The sequence below is a fragment of the Temnothorax nylanderi genome, unplaced genomic scaffold (genome assembly GCF_030848795.1).
Source record: "Temnothorax nylanderi isolate EJ_2023f unplaced genomic scaffold, tnyl_v1.0 TNYL_tig0316_pilon, whole genome shotgun sequence".
Lineage (NCBI taxonomy): Eukaryota > Metazoa > Arthropoda > Insecta > Hymenoptera > Formicidae > Temnothorax > Temnothorax nylanderi.
In genome coordinates, this window is record NW_027249378.1 from 116204 (window position 1) to 136205 (window position 20002).

General features: G+C 40.3%; 1 protein-coding gene and 2 long non-coding RNA genes across 3 annotated transcripts; 2 read left to right on the plus strand and 1 right to left on the minus strand.

The window, feature by feature from the left end:
* The first annotated feature begins 4623 nt into the window (after positions 1 to 4623).
* LOC139781122 (uncharacterized) lies at positions 4624 to 5501 on the plus strand. The gene is made up of 3 exons (XM_071719945.1): positions 4624 to 4777; positions 4869 to 5190; positions 5363 to 5501. The coding sequence occupies exons 1-3, from the start codon at positions 4624 to 4626 to the stop codon at positions 5445 to 5447; spliced, it is 561 nt and encodes a 186-aa protein (XP_071576046.1). The 3' UTR covers positions 5448 to 5501.
* Positions 5502 to 7591: 2090 nt separating this feature from the next.
* LOC139781105 (uncharacterized) lies at positions 7592 to 10265 on the minus strand. The gene is made up of 3 exons (XR_011720430.1): positions 9911 to 10265; positions 7899 to 7985; positions 7592 to 7682 (listed from the first exon to the last, which is right to left on the minus strand). It is a non-coding gene; the product is annotated as an uncharacterized lncRNA (long non-coding RNA).
* Positions 10266 to 12548: 2283 nt separating this feature from the next.
* LOC139781108 (uncharacterized) lies at positions 12549 to 19703 on the plus strand. The gene is made up of 4 exons (XR_011720432.1): positions 12549 to 12898; positions 13371 to 13457; positions 13677 to 13780; positions 19516 to 19703. It is a non-coding gene; the product is annotated as an uncharacterized lncRNA (long non-coding RNA).
* The last annotated feature ends 299 nt before the right edge of the window (positions 19704 to 20002 follow it).

The following is a 20002-nucleotide window of genomic DNA, read 5'->3' on the forward strand; positions in this document are numbered from 1 at the left end:
TTCAAAAACTGACATTTATCAATGTTGATTTCGAAATGGTAACGTTTAAGCTCCGTGAGCACTCGTTTAATAATTTCTAAGTTTTCGTCGACAGTGTCGGTAGCTATAAGGATGTCATCCATGTACAGTATAATTTTCCGTAACCGAATCAACGTTGCCAAGTCGGGGAGATTTTTTAATTGTTCGTTAAACTTAGCCCCCGATTCGCTAAACCCGAAGGGCAAACGTACGTATTCATACTGACCGTCATATGTCGCAAATGAAAAATACTTCGTGTCTTCCGGATGGATTTCCACTTGGTGGTAACCATCTTTCAGATCTATCGTCGTGTACACAGATTTTTTTCCGATATCTACCAAACAATTCTCGATTACGGGGAACGGGTACTTTCGCTTGTGCATTCGAGCGTTTAGCGGCCGGAAATCTACGCACAAACGCCATTTACTATTTTTTTTTCTCACTAGCACGGTTCTCGCGCAGTAGGGAGAAGAACTGGGTTTGATTATGCCCCTTCGCAGAAGGTCGTCGGTTATTTCTCTCGTTTGCTCTCTCTCCTTCCACGACATGCGCCTGGGCGAGTACGCGTATACCGATTCATCCTTGAGCGCAACCCTGACTAAATACTTTTCCCCAGAAGGGGTTACCTCTGCCGACTCTACTTCCTTGAATACCGAAATTAACCGTTGTTTAACCCCGTCATCGAAATCCGTCTCGATAGAAGATATTTTTTCCTCTAACTTCTCGGGCGGTTCAGGGATTACATCCGCAAACGCTATTTCGTTAAATAACCGCAACTTACTTTCTGGATTATCGGAAGACGGATTATACGCTATTTTTATTCTGTGCTTCTTTATAAAATCCATACCAATTATCAAATCTATTGATAAATAATCGTTAAGCAGAACATTCAATTCTATCGGAGCTGAGAATTCCGGCAACGGAGACAAAATCAACTCGGAGGAAACGGTACCGCTTTTTTGTATTGGCGTGTTATTTAACGCTTTGTACGAATGACAAGAATTTTCCGCGCTATCGGACGATTCAAAATACTTTTTATAAACGGACGGTCGGATGAAAGAAATCGGGCTACCCGTATCCACGAGAGCTATCAAATCGGATTTCACATTGTTCAACGCAATAACCTTAATCCGGAAATCGTCGAGCTCGAGCTGCCGGTCCTGTTCCGCTACGCAGGCCACCGTCGTTGGTTCCTTGGACTGTGCCGCTGCTGTGGACGGCGCCGTCGTGTCGGCAATGTCGACTGCTGAAACCGTAGTAGGAGGGGCGGCCGGTGCGGCCGTCTGCGACTATTCCTTGCGTTTTAGCTTGAAGCACTCCTCTCGTACGTGCCCCTTAGTTTTGCAGTAAACGCAAAACTTGTCTTTATTTACCGGCACTAAACTGGGGCTCACTGACACTTTACTTTCTTTTTTCACCGCGAAGTCCTTCCCCTTCTGCGGCTTACTCGTCATATTTCTCTTCGGCATGCACGACGACGTGATGCGATGCATTTGGTCCAGGAATTGATCGATATCCGTCGAATCCAACGCTGTCGCCATCCCTCTCACTGCCATGTTCGCAATGCCGTCTATTATTAACTGGATCTTGTCGGCATCCGGTATCGCCACACTCTGCATCAGGTCGATTTTATCCATCGCATAATCCATGAAGGATTTCTTCGGAAAATTTCATTGTCGTTCTTCAATTTTTCTCATCTGTACGTACATCAGCGTTCTTCTTTTGAACCTACGGGTGATGGCTTCCTTGAAAATCGTGTAAGATTGATTGCTGGTCCCCGTGTTGTCTTCAAACCACCGTTGCGCGTTGCCGCCTAATTTGCTTGTGGCAGCCAAGAGCGCAATCTCATGCGTGACGCCGTGAATCCGCGCCACATTTTCTACTTTGTTGAGTCATAGAGTAACGTCCTCGTCCTCAGTGCCGTTAAACCTTGATAGCTGAGACGCTAACAGTGTAACCGCCTGTGCCGGTGCTACTGACGACACGACCGAGCGATTCGTGCGGACCGATGTTGACGATGGTTCTTGAGCGGGGCTTCTCGGAGTTGTATTTATCACGGACATCATTTGTTCCATCATTTCTCGGTTCTGCCTCGACTGTTCCTCTCGATCCAGCCTCATCTGTTGAAACATCAAGGAGCAGAACTGCGAAAAATCGGAAGGTCCCGCCGGAACGTCCCCTGCTGCAGCAGGAGCAGGTCCTTTTTAATTCGGTCGATTCTCGAAATCGCGAAGCGGGCCATTCTTTTCTAAGTGTGATATTATCACCTGGAGGCAGAGCCGCCGATCCTCCATTGGCATTAAGCCGTACGTCCGGGGTTCTTCTTGGAGCTCCTCCAACGAGAGTCCTTCCAATCGGGATCGGATGTTCACCGTATCCATCGTTCGGTTTTTTACGTGCGCTTGTCACACCGAGATCACGTGACGAGAGCGTAACGAGGTCGTGACGCGAGCGCAACTACGTAGTCGAAGGTCACGCACGCACGAATGTCCTTATCTTCATACAACACTTATCTCTGCGACGGTGAAACGGGACCGAGAGTATTGTACGCACAGATCTCTCGGTATAAAGTACGAAAGTATCGTCAGGATACTTCGAGGGCAGAAGACACAGGGATGCCGCGGCGAACGCCAAGTCTCGTACTGTCTATTGCAACGCGAGCACGAATGACCACACTCACGGTTATACAAATCCCACTTCTGAACTGTAATATAATGTGTACTGAAAGTTAATTGTTGTTTCACCGGTATTCTCGAAGGAATATGCAGGACGGCCTCGACTACGAGCCACGGGTATTGTACGACATCGCGCTCATTACGTAGAGAGACGAGAGTAGTGATGAGGGGAAAGAAGACAAGGATAAATAATGTTTACTTGAACTGTATTCCACTTTTACATTAATCACGGATCGATATATCGGGACACGATTACGTGGGCCCTCCGCCGCGCGACCGATCTCTTCGGAGATTCACCTCGAACTCTCTCGAACCTCTTTCGCACGCTTCTTGTCTTGAACTCGCTGAAACACGTTCGAACTTGCACGACCGTTAGGCGCGCCGCGTAAACATCTTGCGTCATCGCCGACCCGACCAATCACACACACTCTCCGATCGCTCGTTGGCGACGGTGCCGCTAGCGCCCCTAGTCAGCGTAACTGTCGTAACGCTCGCATGCGCCACGTGGAGCCACCTATCGGGGTAGGCGCCCTTCGATTTCTTACACAAGCATCGGTATATTTACTGTGCCTTTACCTTTTACATGCAATCTTGTGTTATCCGCGACAATCACTTTCGATTCACGAATCTCTTCGAACGTATCAAAAATGTCTTTATTCGGTGACATGTGAGCGGAAGCCGCCGAATCCACGATCCAGGCATTCGTTTCTTCACTCACGATGTTATTGGCGAGGAACGCAACCTTGCTACCGCTCTCACCTTTCTTCTTCGGTTGATCAGTTCGCTTCTTTTCTTTATCTTCTTTCTTCTTGTCATCGCACTCATTTGCGTAATGACCGATCTTGCCGCAGGACCAGCATTTTGTTTTCTGCGATTTCTGCTTCTGGCCCTTCACACGCTCGGCCTGCCGCCTTACGTGATATGCTGAATTACCATCGACTTGCGATTTCGATTTATCGCTACAACTCGATTCTTGAAGGAGCTTTGTCTTCACTGAATCACCGGTGATTACCATGCCGGAATTCTCTAGAGCCATAATCATCGGTTGGTAGCGCTCGGGGAGGCCAGCCAATAGCACGGTGCCTAGCCATTCTTGATTTATCTCGAAGCCAATCGATGAGAGTTGATGCGCGGCTGACATAATTTCATTAACATATCGCTCCATTGAATTACAATGATCCAATCTAGTCGTTGTTATCTTTCGAAGAAGCCCGACTTTTCTTGTGAGTCCGCTGTCTTCAAATGCTCTTCTGAGATTATCCCACGCTTCTTTTGCTGTGGGCACGTCGGCTACATGTATATAGATCGTCTCGTCTACGCTGAGAATTATCTTAGCCTTTGCCTTCATTTTCTTCTGTTCGCACGTTTCAGTTCCTAATACCGCCTTTCAGAGCCCATCCAACTGCAGACAGTTTTCCATCGCTATCTTCCAAGTAGAATAATTTTCTCTTCCTTTGAGCTTGGTGATGGGAGGGAGGTGCGTGATGTCCGCCATCTTCGTTTCGGAAGGAACTTTCCGGAATCTCAATCACAATCCAGAACCGAGCTAATAAGCTCACTTTTCATTATTTCCCCGCGGTGCAGGCCAAAACTGGGCCCATAACCATATGTTGGCTTTACAGAGGAATGTGTCTGACCGGGTAGAAAATAGTAGAATAGTATTATCGTATTATAAGAACACTTAATATTTTATTATATACGTGCGTCTACAAAACAGTGTTGACTCAGCAAGAGCGCTATGCGGACTCATGGTATAAATACAAGGGTATGCTCATACCGTGTCAGACCACTGCGCATTCCCACCACTTTTGTTTAAGCTTACGTCATACTCGTGTAGCATCGAAATGAATCGGATGTACTCGGTGATTCGCAATGGCTGCGTTCGCTATTTATGTCGAGTAATTCGTTTGAGGTTATTAAAGTGTGCGCAATGACGTGTAATGTGAAAGAGTGTGGGAACTATCTGGTAAAGACCAGAAAGATCGAAGGAAATAAAATAAAATATTTTTCCTTCCCAAAGGATCCAGCACTGTGTAATAAGTGGCGTCAAGCATGCGGAAAAGAAAATATTTCACCAAAATATGGTATGTACTTTTGTATAGTAATATTGTACCACAGATTTCTCTTGTTTATTATTATAAGCATATATTTAAGAATAAACTTTGTTTGCTTCAGCTAGGATATGTTCGAAGCATTTTGCTGATAAAGCTTTTACGAAGCCCTTACAAGAACAACTGCTAGGTTATTCACCTACACGAACTAGGAAGATACGTCCTGATGCTATCCCGATGTTACATCTCCATGCAGTACCTCCACTAACATCAAACGAAAATGTGTTAGCTGAAACAATGCCTTTGCCTGTATCAAATAAAGCTTCGATGGATGTTGAACAGACACCAGCATCGTCCAGTATAGAAGAACAGACACCAGCATCGTCCAGTACAGAAGAACAGACACCAGCATCGTCCAGTACAGAAGTTATCATGTTGTCACAAATGTAAGTTATAAATTACTGTTCCCAGCAAGCACAAAGTATATCCAGCAAACAAGAACCGTATATGTGTCAGTAATATAACATCGATATGTAATGTCAGCTCTGATACATAAATATGGTTCTGGTTTGCTGGGTGTAGTTTTAAAAGTAGCACTATATAGTTTTATGCTTTCAGACGTTGTCTAGAAGCCCAGCTAGCCGCACTGAAGAAGACAATAGACAAAACACAAACAAAACCAAAAGACGATAAAAGACGATAAAAGACGATAAAGAACTCATGGAAAAAAAATGACCGAGTTATTGGGAAAAATGTTTAGTCCAGGACAAATACGGATGATATTGAATCCTTCATTGCAGAAAATAAAGTGGTCTTCTGAAGATATCGCTCGCGCTATATCCTTGCGATGTGTCAGCCCAAAGGCATATCGTTATATGAAGAATGTTTTGCAAATGCCACTTCCAGGCCTTTCAACACTAAGAAGGTGGGCAAGTACAGTCAATGTCGAGCCTGGTATATTATCCTCCGCACTTTATTGCATGATTGCAAAACGAAAATGCATGCCAGATATTGAAAGATTGGTTGTGTTAACGTTTGACGAGATTTATATAAACAACAAAGTTGCGATAGATCGTAAAGTAGAAAAAGTTATCGGTCCACATAAAACTTGTCAGTATGTGATGGTAAGAAGCCTTTTTGCCTCTTGGAAACAACCTGTTTATTACCAGTACGACGAAGCAATGGATGTAAGAACTCTCAATAATATTATATCACAATTGCATGATGCAGGTTATACAGTCGTTGCAATTACTACCCACATAGCACATAATATTTCAGTAATATTGCAGCAATATTATTTTTCCATTGCAATATTACAATGAAATATAACAGAAATATTGCAGTAATATTACTGAGATATCTCGGTAATATTAAAATGTCCGTGCAAATGAATATCAGTAATATTACTGTAATATATATCAGTAATATTACGGTAATATTACTGTAATATTTGCGTGATATTTATACAATATTGCTAGGAATTAAACCATTTTAATAATTTTTATTAAATTTTATTAAATTATTTTTAATAGTATTGTTACATACAATATTAAAATAATATTGATATTGTTAACGCAATAATATTATTTGTGTAATATTAGACAATATTTATTTAATATTGCTAAAAATTAAACCATTTTAATGAATTTTATTAAATTTTATCAAATTGTTATTTTCAATAATAGTATTACATATAATATTAAGAAAATAATATTGATATTATCTTTCTATCTCTTTCTTCTTCAAAACTGCTCCATGCTCTGCACTGCTCTGCTCTGCACTGTATGAATTTCCACTGATAAAGAGTGACGTAACACTATAACATAATACAATAACTGTAATTATTATTTATATCTGATTATACAAGGTGAGTTTTATTTTGTGTGCCAATTATCTCCTAAAGTATTGGTTTATTGGAAAAATGTTTCAGATAAAAGTTGGAGGGTTCATAGAGGAATAATGGATGATCTTAGATTTTGAGTCTGGAACCCATGTTGAGCCCAGTAGGGTCCAAGTCAAATTTTTTAAATAAAAACTCCCATTTTTTATTACATCATCTTTTTCTACTAATTAATATAAACAACTTTTGTCTGAAACATTTTTTATTTGCCTTATACTTTTTGAGATATTCAAGAAAAATTTGGTAATTTTTTAAATATTTAGCTTATGATATCTTGATAAATGCTTGTCGGAGGGAAAAATGATACAAGACTTTTTGACTTAATATGGTCTCAAGAATATGCTATTGCAATAATACCCCAATTTCTTTAAATATTTGTGTTTACATTTCCTTGAAGCTTTCATGTGTACACAATTATTTAAAGAAATTAGAATACTATTGCAACAGTATATTCTTGAAACCAAGTTTTCCTTGAATATCTCAAAAAGTATAAGGCAAATAAAAAAATGTTTCAGACAAAAGTTGTTCATATTAATTAGTAGAAAAAGATGATACAATAAAAAAAGGATTTATATTTAAATAATTTGACTTGGATCCTATTAGGCTTAACACAGATCCCGGACTCAAAATCTAATAAAATTGTCTATTGATCCTCCTTGAACCCTCCAACTTTTATCCGAAACATTTTTCCAATAAATCAATACTTTCTGAGATAATTAGAGCGGAGATGATTGGCACACGAAATAAATCACCCTGTTTATTTCATACATAATTACATATTCAAACATAAGAGTACGGGATTAAGTATGACGTGTTCCAATATTCACTGCTTATACTGAAAATCTATGGTTAATGTTATACATACACTTTAGATTTTCAGTACTGGATATTAAAAAATGGAACGCAGTTTATACCAAGTTTAAATTTTTCTTACTTATGTATTTAATAAATAAAGCTGTCGCTCAGAAGAGTTTGATAGAAATCAAACTGCTTGGTGCTGCTCTGCGTGAACTTCTACTGATGGAAAGCAATGTAACACTGCAACATAATACAAAAACAGTAATTATTATTTACATCTAATTATATATTTTAAACATAAAAGTAGGTTAAGTATGAATCTGTATTCCGATATTCACTATCTATGTATACTGAAAATCTGTAGTTAATGTTACACGTATACTTTGGATTTTCAGTATTGACGATTTTAATATTGGAAAGCATGGTTTATATCAAATTTAACTTTTTCTTACTTACGTATCTAATAAATAAATCTTTTGCGCTTCTATCAAACTACTTGGTGCTGCTCTGGACTGCATGAACATCCACTGATGGAAAGCAATACTGTAATATATAGTATAAGAACAATAATTATTATAAAATCACGTAAATGGTTAAATAATCATGGTTAAATCACTTAATTAATGATTAAACTGCTTTTTAGAAGATTTGGGATCGGCATATTTCTATCACGTATCTGCAACTGATAGTACAGTCATTTGGTAGTTTTACCTGGAAAGTTTTCCGGGAGTTTTGAAAATGGATAATTTTATATATTTCGATGTGCTCTTTCCGAATTTCAACTTTGCCACCTCGTATCTTTGCCGCTCGCGCCGCCGTATTGGAAAAATGGCGCCTAAAAGCAGTTTTTTGACAATATCTCCTTTCCGACTCATTCCACGATAAAAACATTTATATACAAAATAAAACTAGAGAAACTTTCCTACAATTTATGTAATAACCTTTTTTTTTTCGTAAAATTAATAGTTTTGGCGTACGAGCGCCGCAAAGTGTAGTTCAACACGCGTTTTGGCCTAAAAACTTATTTCCACACCACCTTGAGGTAGAGTAAGCGGCGCGTTTTTTTTACCGTGGTATCCCCAGTAGGCCTATTCCACATGCAATTCACTATTCTAAAATTTAGCGCATTCTTCTTCGCTTCGCTGTTCTTGATGGACCAGGTGTTGCGAGTTCATCGTCATTAGTACTGATCGAAACGTCACAGACCGAAATTTCTTCCACATCATCCGCGATGGGATTATCAGTTTCATCGCAATCCTCTTCGTTCTCGATTTCATCATACGTTTGCTCAAAACTTCGTCGCTATCTTGTGATGGAACTTGCGAGTTATCACAGGTACCACTACAATTCGTGCATATAACGGAGCACTTTAACCCAGCCTTTCTGCATCCACAGGCTTTCTGACATCTTTTTTTGCATTTGCGATTATCGATGAGAAACAGTATTTCAGAACTTGCTCGAGCTCGTAATGATAATTGGGGTCGAGCGATTGTTGAGCGTCTCGAGCATGTTAATGATTTGGAACGGGCTAATTCCTGTCACCACACTCGAGCCCCCAGCTCCGGAAAGCTTGTTAAAACTTATTTCTTGCAAATGCAAAAAAAGATGTCAGAAAGCCTGTGGATGCAGAAAGGCTGGGATGAACTCGCAACACCTGGTCCATCAAGAACAGCGAAGCAAAGAAGAATGCGCTAAATTTTAGAATAGTAAATTGCATGTGGATTAGGCCTACTGGGGATACCACGGTAAAAAAAACGCGCCGCTTACTCTACCTCAAGGTGGTGTGGAAATGAGTTTTTAGGCCAAAACGCGTGTTGAACTACACTTTGCGGCGCTCGTACGCCAAAACTATTAATTTTACGGAAAAAAAGGTTATTACATAAATTGTAGGAAATTTTCTCTAGTTTTATTTTGTATATAAATGTTTTTATCGTGGAATAAGTCGGAAAGGAGATATTGTCAAAAAACTGCTTTCAGGCGCCATTTTTCCAATACGGCGGCGCGAGCGGCAAAGATACGAGGTGGCAAAGTTGAAATTCGGAAAGAGCACATCGAAATATATAAAATTACCAATTTTCAAAACTCCCGGAAAACTTTCCAGGTAACCTCTTCTTTTACAACCAAATGACTGTACTATGAGGGCTCCAGTTGGATTAAACTGTTAAAAATTTTGAAGTTAAGTTAGCATCAAGATTTAAGAATAAAGCCGTTAATAAATAATTTCATTAGAGACTCGTTCAATAAGGTTACAAAGGCAAATATATGTATTTTAAGATGGTCATTGAAATGATTTTTATGATATAAACGTGGTTTTTGGTTTTTGCAGACCATGCCACGTAATCTCTATTTTTGGATTTAACGACAAATCGCCAAATATATATGTACAATGTACATATTAGTAATAATTATACGAAAATACTTTTAAAAATATTTGTGTGAACAATATTTATTAAATAAAGAAAAATTACCTGAAATTAAAACGATTGTTTCTGTGCGGTGTCGTACTACGTGATTGCGTGGTCCCACGGAGCCATGCAAGAGACAGCTTCTTCTTCCTATGTAATGATGGCCTTCAAGCAGTAGTGCTGCTCTAAAAACGGCCAGGGCGAACCACTAGTCTTATAAGCCGCAAGCGGCGTAATTACAAAGGTTGTAGGCCTCGAAAGGCGCCGATACAAGGTACTGATAGTTAAACAATGCAGACAGTAACAGTCGCAATACTTTGAAAAAAATTTGCTTTCGGACAAAACACGTCCGAACACGATCGAGCTCGCCAACCGACTCCTGCAAGAGACAGCGAGAGAAGACCGGGAATGGTGGGGGTCGGTGCTGCGACCAAGCGCATAGCCACACACACTAGCGTTCTTCCCTCCACTTACGCACACAGAAACGTTCTGTTTATCCGTGTGACAAACTCGTAATTTGAAAAGTTTAATATTGATTATATAAGAAATATGAATTTTAAATTTTATCCATTTATTTTATTATCAATTTACTTACTGGCTCTTAATTAAAAATTAATTGTATATATAATTACCTTTTATTATTACAAAACAAATAACAAGTTATAAAATTAAATACCACTTATAAAATTTGTCTTAATCACTTTTATTCCCCGAAAGTACAAGTCAGTCTTTTGATTCCATCACATTTTTTGATTCAGATTTTTCTTTCTTTCAGTCCAAAATTCTTTAACTAGTATATATTATCTGTGCAATACGTACGTATGATTGTGTGATACCTTAATAACGTCTTAATGACGTCAATAAGATGTCATTAAAATGTCATTTGACATTATTTTGCTACTTAAAGTATTATATTTCAACAATATATTGCAGCAATATTACTGTAATATTTCAATATTATTTAAAAACGTACAATACATCAGTAATATTTCTGAAATATTTCATTGTAATACGTAATATTTCTACTATATTGCAATATTACTGCAATATTTCTGTAATATTACGTGCTATGTGGGTAGTGATATGGGCCCGGGCAATCTTAAACTATGGTCACAATTAGAAATAGGCATGCACCCCAAAAAGTCCTATTTTCAACATCCTGCATGCGATAGTTTAAAAGTATTTGTTTTCGCAGATGCACCGCATCTTCTCAAGCTGATAAGGAATCATTTGCTGGACCAAGGGTTTATTTGGAATGGTAAAACTAATGTTAAGGAAATATTGCTTAAATTGCTTTCTATTAATGCAGGAAATTTAAAAATTAGCTATAAAATCACTGCGTATCATGTACAAGTACAAGATTCCGAGAGACAGAAAGTTCTTCCTGCTGCGCAAGTGTTATCAAACACAACAGCATCTGCGATAGAATGGTGCGGTCATAAAGGTTACTTTTCGAACTTTTCATGGCAAGAAACTGCGTATGTTATCAGACTATGTAATGACTGGTTCGATGTGTTTAACTCGAAATGTATGTACGGTAAACATACAGGAAAAAATGCGTATGGTATAAATGTTGAAGAACAGAATATAATTTTGAATAACATGACGACTTTCATCAAGGAAACTAGGATAGGAAAGCATATAACTTTGCTGCCCTTTCAAAAAGGTATTATACTCAGTAACACCTCTTTACAACAACTGCTACCGTACTTACAAGAGCAATATGGTACTTCTGATTTTCCTATTACGTATTTGATAACTTACCGTCTTAATCAAGATCTGTTAGAAAATTTTTTTTCGTTTATACGTTCAATGGGGTGTGCGTACGATCATCCAACACCATTAGATTTCAAGTACCGATTAAAGCGTTATATATTGGGCAAACATTCTAGTAATGTGTTGTCAAATAAATGTAATGTTCAAGAAAGCAAATCGAACGAATCGATCTTTGTATCTCCTCTTAGCTGTGATGTCGAAGAGTCTGTGTTAACGGATATGCTTGCGTCCTATGTTGACGAACAAGTTACTACTATAACTACCCACATAGCACGTAATATTACAGAAATATTGCAGTAATATTGCAATATAGTAGAAATATTACGTATTACAATGAAATATTTCAGAAATATTACTGATGTATTATACGTTTTTAAATAATATTGAAATATTACAGTAATATTGCTGCAATATATTGTTGAAATATAATACTTTAAGTAGCAAAATAATGTCAAATGACATTTTAATGACATCTTATTGACGTCATTAAGACGTTATTAAGGTATCACACAATCATACGTACGTATTGCACAGATAATATATACCAGTTAAAGAATTTTGGACTGAAAGAAAGAAAAATCTGAATCAAAAAATGTGATGGAATCAAAAGACTGACTTGTACTTTCGGGGAATAAAAGTGATTAAGACAAATTTTATAAGTGGTATTTAATTTTATAACTTGTTATTTGTTTTGTAATAATAAAAGGTAATTATATATACAATTAATTTTTAATTAAGAGCCAGTAAGTAAATTGATAATAAAATAAATGGATAAAATTTAAAATTCATATTTCTTATATAATCAATATTAAACTTTTCAAATTACGAGTTTGTCACATGGATAAACAGAACGTTTCTGTGTGCGTAAGTGGAGGGAAGAACGCTAGTGTGTGTGGCTATGCGCTTGGTCGCAGCACCGACCCCCACCATTCCCGGTCTTCTCTCGCTGTCTCTTGCAGGAGTCGGTTGGCGAGCTCGATCGTGTTCGGACGTGTTTTGTCCGAAAGCAAATTTTTTTCAAAGTATTGCGACTGTTACTGTCTGCATTGTTTAACTATCAGTACCTTGTATCGGCGCCTTTCGAGGCCTACAACCTTTGTAATTACGCCGCTTGCGGCTTATAAGACTAGTGGTTCGCCCTGGCCGTTTTTAGAGCAGCACTACTGCTTGAAGGCCATCATTACATAGGAAGAAGAAGCTGTCTCTTGCATGGCTCCGTGGGACCACGCAATCACGTAGTACGACACCGCACAGAAACAATCGTTTTAATTTCAGGTAATTTTTCTTTATTTAATAAATATTGTTCACACAAATATTTTTAAAAGTATTTTCGTATAATTATTACTAATATGTACATTGTACATATATATTTGGCGATTTGTCGTTAAATCCAAAAATAGAGATTACGTGGCATGGTCTGCAAAAACCAAAAACCACGTTTATATCATAAAAATCATTTCAATGACCATCTTAAAATACATATATTTGCCTTTGTAACCTTATTGAACGAGTCTCTAATGAAATTATTTATTAACGGCTTTATTCTTAAATCTTGATGCTAACTTAACCTCAAAATTTTTAACAGTTTAATCCAACTGGAGCCCTCAGTTGCAGATACGTGATAGAAATATGCCGATCCCAAATCTTCTAAAAAGCAGTTTAATTATTAATTAAGTGATTTAACCATGATTATTTAACTATTTACGTGATTTTATAATAATTATTGTTCTTATACTATATATTACAGTATTGCTTTCCATTAGTGGATGTTCATGCAGTCCAGAGCAGCATCAAGTAGTTTGATAGAAGAGCAAAAGATTTATTTATTAGATACGTAAGTAAGAAAAAGTAAAATTTGATATAAACCATGCTTTCCAATATTAAAATCGTCAATACTGAAAATCCAAAGTATACGTGTAACATTTATAACTACAGATTTTCAGTATACATAGATAGTGAATATCGGAATACAGATTCATACTTAACCTACTTTTATGTTTAAAATATATAATTAGATGTAAATAATAATTACTGTTTTTGTATTATGTTGCAGTGTTACGTTGCTTTCCATCAGTAGAAGTTCACGCAGAGCAGTACCAAGCAGTTTGATTTCTATCAAACTCTTCTGAGCGACAGCTTTATTTATTAGATACATAAGTAAGAAAAATTTAAACTTGGTATAAACTGCGTTCCAATATTTTAATATCCAGTACTGAAAATCTAAAGTGTATGTATAACATTAACCATAGATTTTCAGTATAGACAGTGAATATTGGAACACGTCATACTTAACCCCGTACTCTTATGTTTGAATATGTATGTTACGTCCAACCCCGGGATTAGGATAAGAAAATCTGGGAAGCGAAGGAAAGGCTAACCAGTGGGGTCGGGGTAAGGAAGGACGTAACTCGAAGCTTAACAATACTGCTCGCAGGTACGCGCTCTGCGGCGCGTGGCGCGAGCCCGAACGCACTTTTATGACTCAGGAAGGGTCAACGTTTGTAGGGACGCTAAGACGCCTTCCGTGAGCGGTGCGATCGTCGGTCCTCTTTCGAGTCAAGGAATTTAATCCCTTTAACTCGGGATCGGACCTCGTGCAATTTCGAGAGGGAGATGAGTAGTGAGTTAGGTCTTAGATTATAAATAAATGGAAATTTGTATTTAACATAAATAAAATATTTATTATAAATTTAAGTTAAGTAATCTGTCGATATTACAATAGGTGAAAACTAGGCAAATTAAACGGTAGATTGAAAGCATTTTACAATGGAAGTGTATGTTTAAGGTACATGTGTGTACTTCTCGCGGGTGTTACATAAGTGCGGGGGTGATCGGGCAGAACCTTTTGAGGGGGAATCTATTTGGAAGTGGACATCCTGCCCGCTATTATTACATCGAGATCGGGATTGAATAGCATAATGATTTGATTAGGTGTGTGTGTGGTGTATATGAGTACTTGAAATTTAAGTCGACATTAAGAACTAAATATAAAGAAAAGTTTGGGGAGTGAAAACAGAGGGACAAGAATTTTATGGATTAAAAAAAGAAATGATTGTTAATCTAGGGTGACTATTTCGGGAGGGTTAGGTTCATCGATGTCGATGGTGGAGGCGGTCGAGGGGGTCGGGGATGGTACCTTGTGTTCGACCGGAGGAGGGGGATTGGGTCTAACGGGGAGTATGCGGAAAGGGCGGACGCGGCAAACGGGGCGATAAGGTGCGGGAACGAGGCGAGAGGGTAGGACAACGCGACGGGGTGCGGCAACGGGGCGATTCTCCCGTGATGAACAACAGGGCTCCTCCGTAAACGCTGGTGGAAGCGGTGGAATGGCGAGATGCGGAGGACCGGGGTTATCTTGTTCCTGGGGAAATTCCGATCCTTGGGTTTCGACCTCCTTTCGCGCCCGCTTATGTTGACGACGTCTTTCGTGTCTCGCGGCGTTTCGCGACTTCTCATGGGTGGGACCGGCCGAATCCACTACAAGTTAGCGGATTGTTAATTATTAAAATCCGCCAACTGGGGGGAAGTCACCTCAGGTTTTGGAGATCCAAGGAGTGGCTCGAGTCTACCAACGAGTCAACTAACTCAACCAATATACCTCGAGTCCACCGACGAGTCAGCTAACTCAAAGCAATATACCTCGGTCCACCGACGAGTCAGCTAACTCAAAGCAATATACCTCGGTCCACCGACGAGTCAGCTAACTCAAAGCAACATACCTTGGTCCACCGACGGGTCAGCTAACTCAAAGCAACATACCTTGGTCCACCGACGGGTCAGCTAACTCAAAGCAATATACCTCGGTCCACCGACGGGTCAGCTAACTCAAAGTAATAGAGAAAGACTATGGCGGATCTACCGATAAATCGGCTAATTCGGAAGTAATAGGGTTAAAAATAGTTGAAGGTTTTAAATGAGAAACTTCCCTAACCCGTGAATATATAAACGAAGGGGAGCCGATATATATACGTGTGTGTGTGTACAGGACTTACTTTTTGATGAAACAGGTGTATGGGTATATATGGATCTCTGTCGGGGCTGGTGCTGACCGCAGGTCTCGCCTAGTCGCTAGTGAGGGTGGTTCGTGACACTTAGCGCGCACAGAATTTACTCGCAATTCTTTTAGGATGCCGAACAACAAAAATCGTCTTTAATATTTAACGAAAACTGGGATGAGTTATAACGACGACGACGATGTCCTCACGGTCTCGCCGGCCGTGGAGGAGCGCGCCGTCGCTTGCTCCAAAATATTATATATATTATTTCCCGAAAGTCAGCAAGATGGTAGCTCGACCAGACAATTCTCTCTATTACGGTAATGGGCGCCAGGTGCGAATACGCGCACCACGTTACTCGAATTCCGACTCTAATAAACGCGAAATATCTCAGGCGTGTGGTCCATACGCGAGACCGCGAGTGGGTCTCGGGTGAAGGGAGGAGAGGGAGCGCAGCGCAATCGACACACAAAAAAATAAACCAATTAATTAACAAATATATTTAATAGGCAAAGAAGTATGGTCTTCCGCAGGATTTCTTATGCGGGACGGTACATTAACGCGACCTTACGCGACGATACCCTCACGCGACACACTACTCTGCAATATTCTAACGCGACACGATACTTTGCGCGAGACGGCACATTGACGCGAGAAGGATACGCTCCTACGGGCGATACAGTTTACTCAAACAATACATTAACACGCGGACGATACTCTACACGGAACGATACGTGAACAACGCAACGACACACGACACGATAACGCGAGCGATACTTTACACAGAACGATACGTGAACAACGCAACGACACACGACACGATAACGCGAGCGATACTTTATACAAAATGACCGCGAATCCCTTCGGATTACGCGAGTCCCCGATTGACCCCGCGATTGACCTCGGCCTTCACGCACGAAGCCTCGCGAGGTCCGCAATACGACAAACACGGTGCCCCGCACGCCGCGACGCGATCACGCGGAGGCCACGCTCCGGCCCCGCGATGATACGGTGCCCGGTCGCGCGATGAGCACCCCGCCTAGAACGGCTCGATTACGCCCGGCGCATCTTCCCGTTCGCGAAACTCCCCCGAATCCTCACAACTATCTCACGAAAATCTCACGACACCTTAAACGCTCCCGGTCTCACAACGATATCACGAAACTAAACGCGTCACAAATCACACGAAACGAGACGACTCAAATTACACGGAAATTACGAAACGCTGACTGTCGGCGGCCGCACTTCCGAATCCCCGAGACGGGCTGTACACTCTCGTCCTCTCGGCCGGGCCCTCCCGCGGTATTTCTCTCGATACGCTAATACGGATACATTCTCGCGGCACAACGCGACTCCCGGGAGGGCCTCGGTATCGCAGCGATCTTACTTGGATGCGTGAGCAGTGGCCTTACAATCTTTTCGCCGGCAGCCTTCTTCCGGATCGCTCGTAGGGGCTGGGTGGCACCGTTCTCCAGCTCGGTCCGCACGACAGTAATTTCTCTCGTTTCTCCTCGTTCCGGCGGGACCACGCTGGGCCCGCGCCTGCGCGCCGGGGGTGCACCACCGCCGATCGCGCGATCGCCGCGCCCGACTTCCGGCGCCTTGCCCAATCGCCGCCTCGTGCGCCTGCCGCGCCCGACTCCTGCTGCGCCCTCCCGGGCGCCTCTCGCAGGCGCCTCCACCTACCGGCGGGTGTTTTAAATTCGCATCGAGTCCGGCTGTCCAGGCCGCGACTCGAGGACCGGTCCGTCGACGACCAGGCTGGACGGGCCATGGCCTGTCGACCGGTGGCGGAATTCCGGTAGTGGTTTCCTCGTGGGACGGGGACCTTCGTCGGGGCGTCCCCCTCCTCGGTCCCTCCGTGTCCCGGGCCGTCATCTGTTGTTGCGGGCTACGCGCCCCTCGTGCTAGGCGCTCGCTACCCCGGCTATGGGCCCCAGCGCGGCCCGACCGTCGGCCGACCTTCCTGGGTGAGTTTCTGGCTGGCCACCTGCATAATCCCGCGGTGCGGCTTCACGCCGTTACATTGCTCCTCCTGGCCATCTGCTCCGCACCCTCGCTCCTAACCTGCAATTCTTACAAAAACTTAGCCTATCGATAGCTCTACGCCTCGCCCGCTCGGGTGGAGGCACCACCCTTGACGCCCACTTCGGCCGAGCTACCATCCGGGCCGGGGACGTGACTAATGTCACGTCACAGAGTATATGAACTCAGAAGTGAATTGTCTCGTGCCGGATCGGAAGTGACAGTAAGTGCTTAAAGTCGCGATTTTTATAGGAAATTTCCAAGGGTGGAAAGGGTGGATTTCCTTGTGGGAGGTGTCTGGTCTTCGTTTTGGGACTTTTGGTTGGTGGGATTCTTCTAATTTTTATCTAGAGGGTTTTCTATTGGGCGAGACGTTTCTCAACCAAGACCCAGATCTTAAGTTTTCGCCTATCCTAGAAAGCTAGAGACGGTTATCGATTTTTCCGGTTTTCCATTGGTGAGTCCCCTCGTAAGACCCCCACCGTCCTATCGGGGGTGCAACTCATCGCTTCTCCCAGTGTCGCATGACGCATTTGTTTTCGACTATTGCCGATTTTCCTTTTATTAGGGGTCCTTATTTATCTCGCGACCCTGTTCCTATGTTAACAGACGATCCATACCTCTCGATCTTAAGTGCAAACAGAAACTTCCACCATGTGTATTTTAGAACACGTGTTAGGCTTTGTTTCTGTTTGTCGGAAACATCGTACGAGCAAACCTCGCTCGATGCAATAAAGATTTTTACCAATTTTATCTGCGACTAAGGCTCTTTTCGCGCGTCATGTCGCCGGGTGGGCCAGACAACTGATAGAATTCGTCTGGGAGGTCGCTTTTAGTTCCTCAAGCAAATAGGCAGTTTGATCGTAAAAAAAAGGAATGCGAGGAGATCAAACCTCGCTTGCCGATCGATAACCGTCTGCGCTTAGTTTACTTATCTTAAACCTAGGGCTATCTTAGGTACCTAAGAATTCTCGCGAAAAAGGGGAATCGTGGAGTCTGCAGGACGTAACATGTAATTATGTATGAAATAAACAGGGTGATTTATTTCGTGTGCCAATCATCTCCGCTCTAATTATCTCAGAAAGTATTGATTTATTGGAAAAATGTTTCGGATAAAAGTTGGAGGGTTCAAGGAGGATCAATAGACAATTTTATTAGATTTTGAGTCCGGGATCTGTGTTAAGCCTAATAGGATCCAAGTCAAATTATTTAAATATAAATCCTTTTTTTATTGTATCATCTTTTTCTACTAATTAATATGAACAACTTTTGTCTGAAACATTTTTTTATTTGCCTTATACTTTTTGAGATATTCAAGGAAAACTTGGTTTCAAGAATATACTGTTGCAATAGTATTCTAATTTCTTTAAATAATTGTGTACACATGAAAGTTTCAAGGAAATGTAAACACAAATATTTAAAGAAATTGGGGTATTATTGCAATAGCATATTCTTGAGACCATATTAAGTCAAAAAGTCTTGTATCATTTTTCCCTCCGACAAGCATTTATCAAGATATCATAAGCTAAATATTAAAAAAATTACCAAATTTTTCTTGAATATCTCAAAAAGTATAAGGCAAATAAAAAATGTTTCAGACAAAAGTTGTTTATATTAATTAGTAGAAAAAGATGATGTAATAAAAAATGGGAATTTTTATTTAAAAAATTTGACTTGGACCCTACTGGGCTCAACATGGGTTCCAGACTCAAAATCTAAGATCATCCATTATTCCTCTATGAACCCTCCAACTTTTATCTGAAACATTTTTCCAATAAACCAATACTTTAGGAGATAATTGGCACACAAAATAAAACTCACCTTGTATAATCAGATATAAATAATAATTACAGTTATTGTATTATGTTATAGTGTTACGTAACTCTTTATCAGTGGAAATTCATACAGTGCAGAGCAGAGCAGTGCAGAGCATGGAGCAGTTTTGAAGAAGAAAGAGATAGAAAGATAATATCAATATTATTTTCTTAATATTATATGTAATACTATTATTAAAAATAACAATTTGATAAAATTTAATAAAATTTATTAAAATGGTTTAATTTTTAGCAATATTAAATAAATATTGTCTAATATTACACAAATAATATTATTGCGTTAACAATATCAATATTATTTTAATATTTTATGTAACAATACTATTAAAAATAATTTAATAAAATTTAATAAAAATTATTAAAATGGTTTAATTCCTAGCAATATTGTATAAATATCACGCAAATATTACAGTAATATTACCGTAATATTACTGATATATATTACAGTAATATTACTGATATTCATTTGCGCGGACATTTTAATATTACCGAGATATCTCAGTAATATTACTGCAATATTTCTG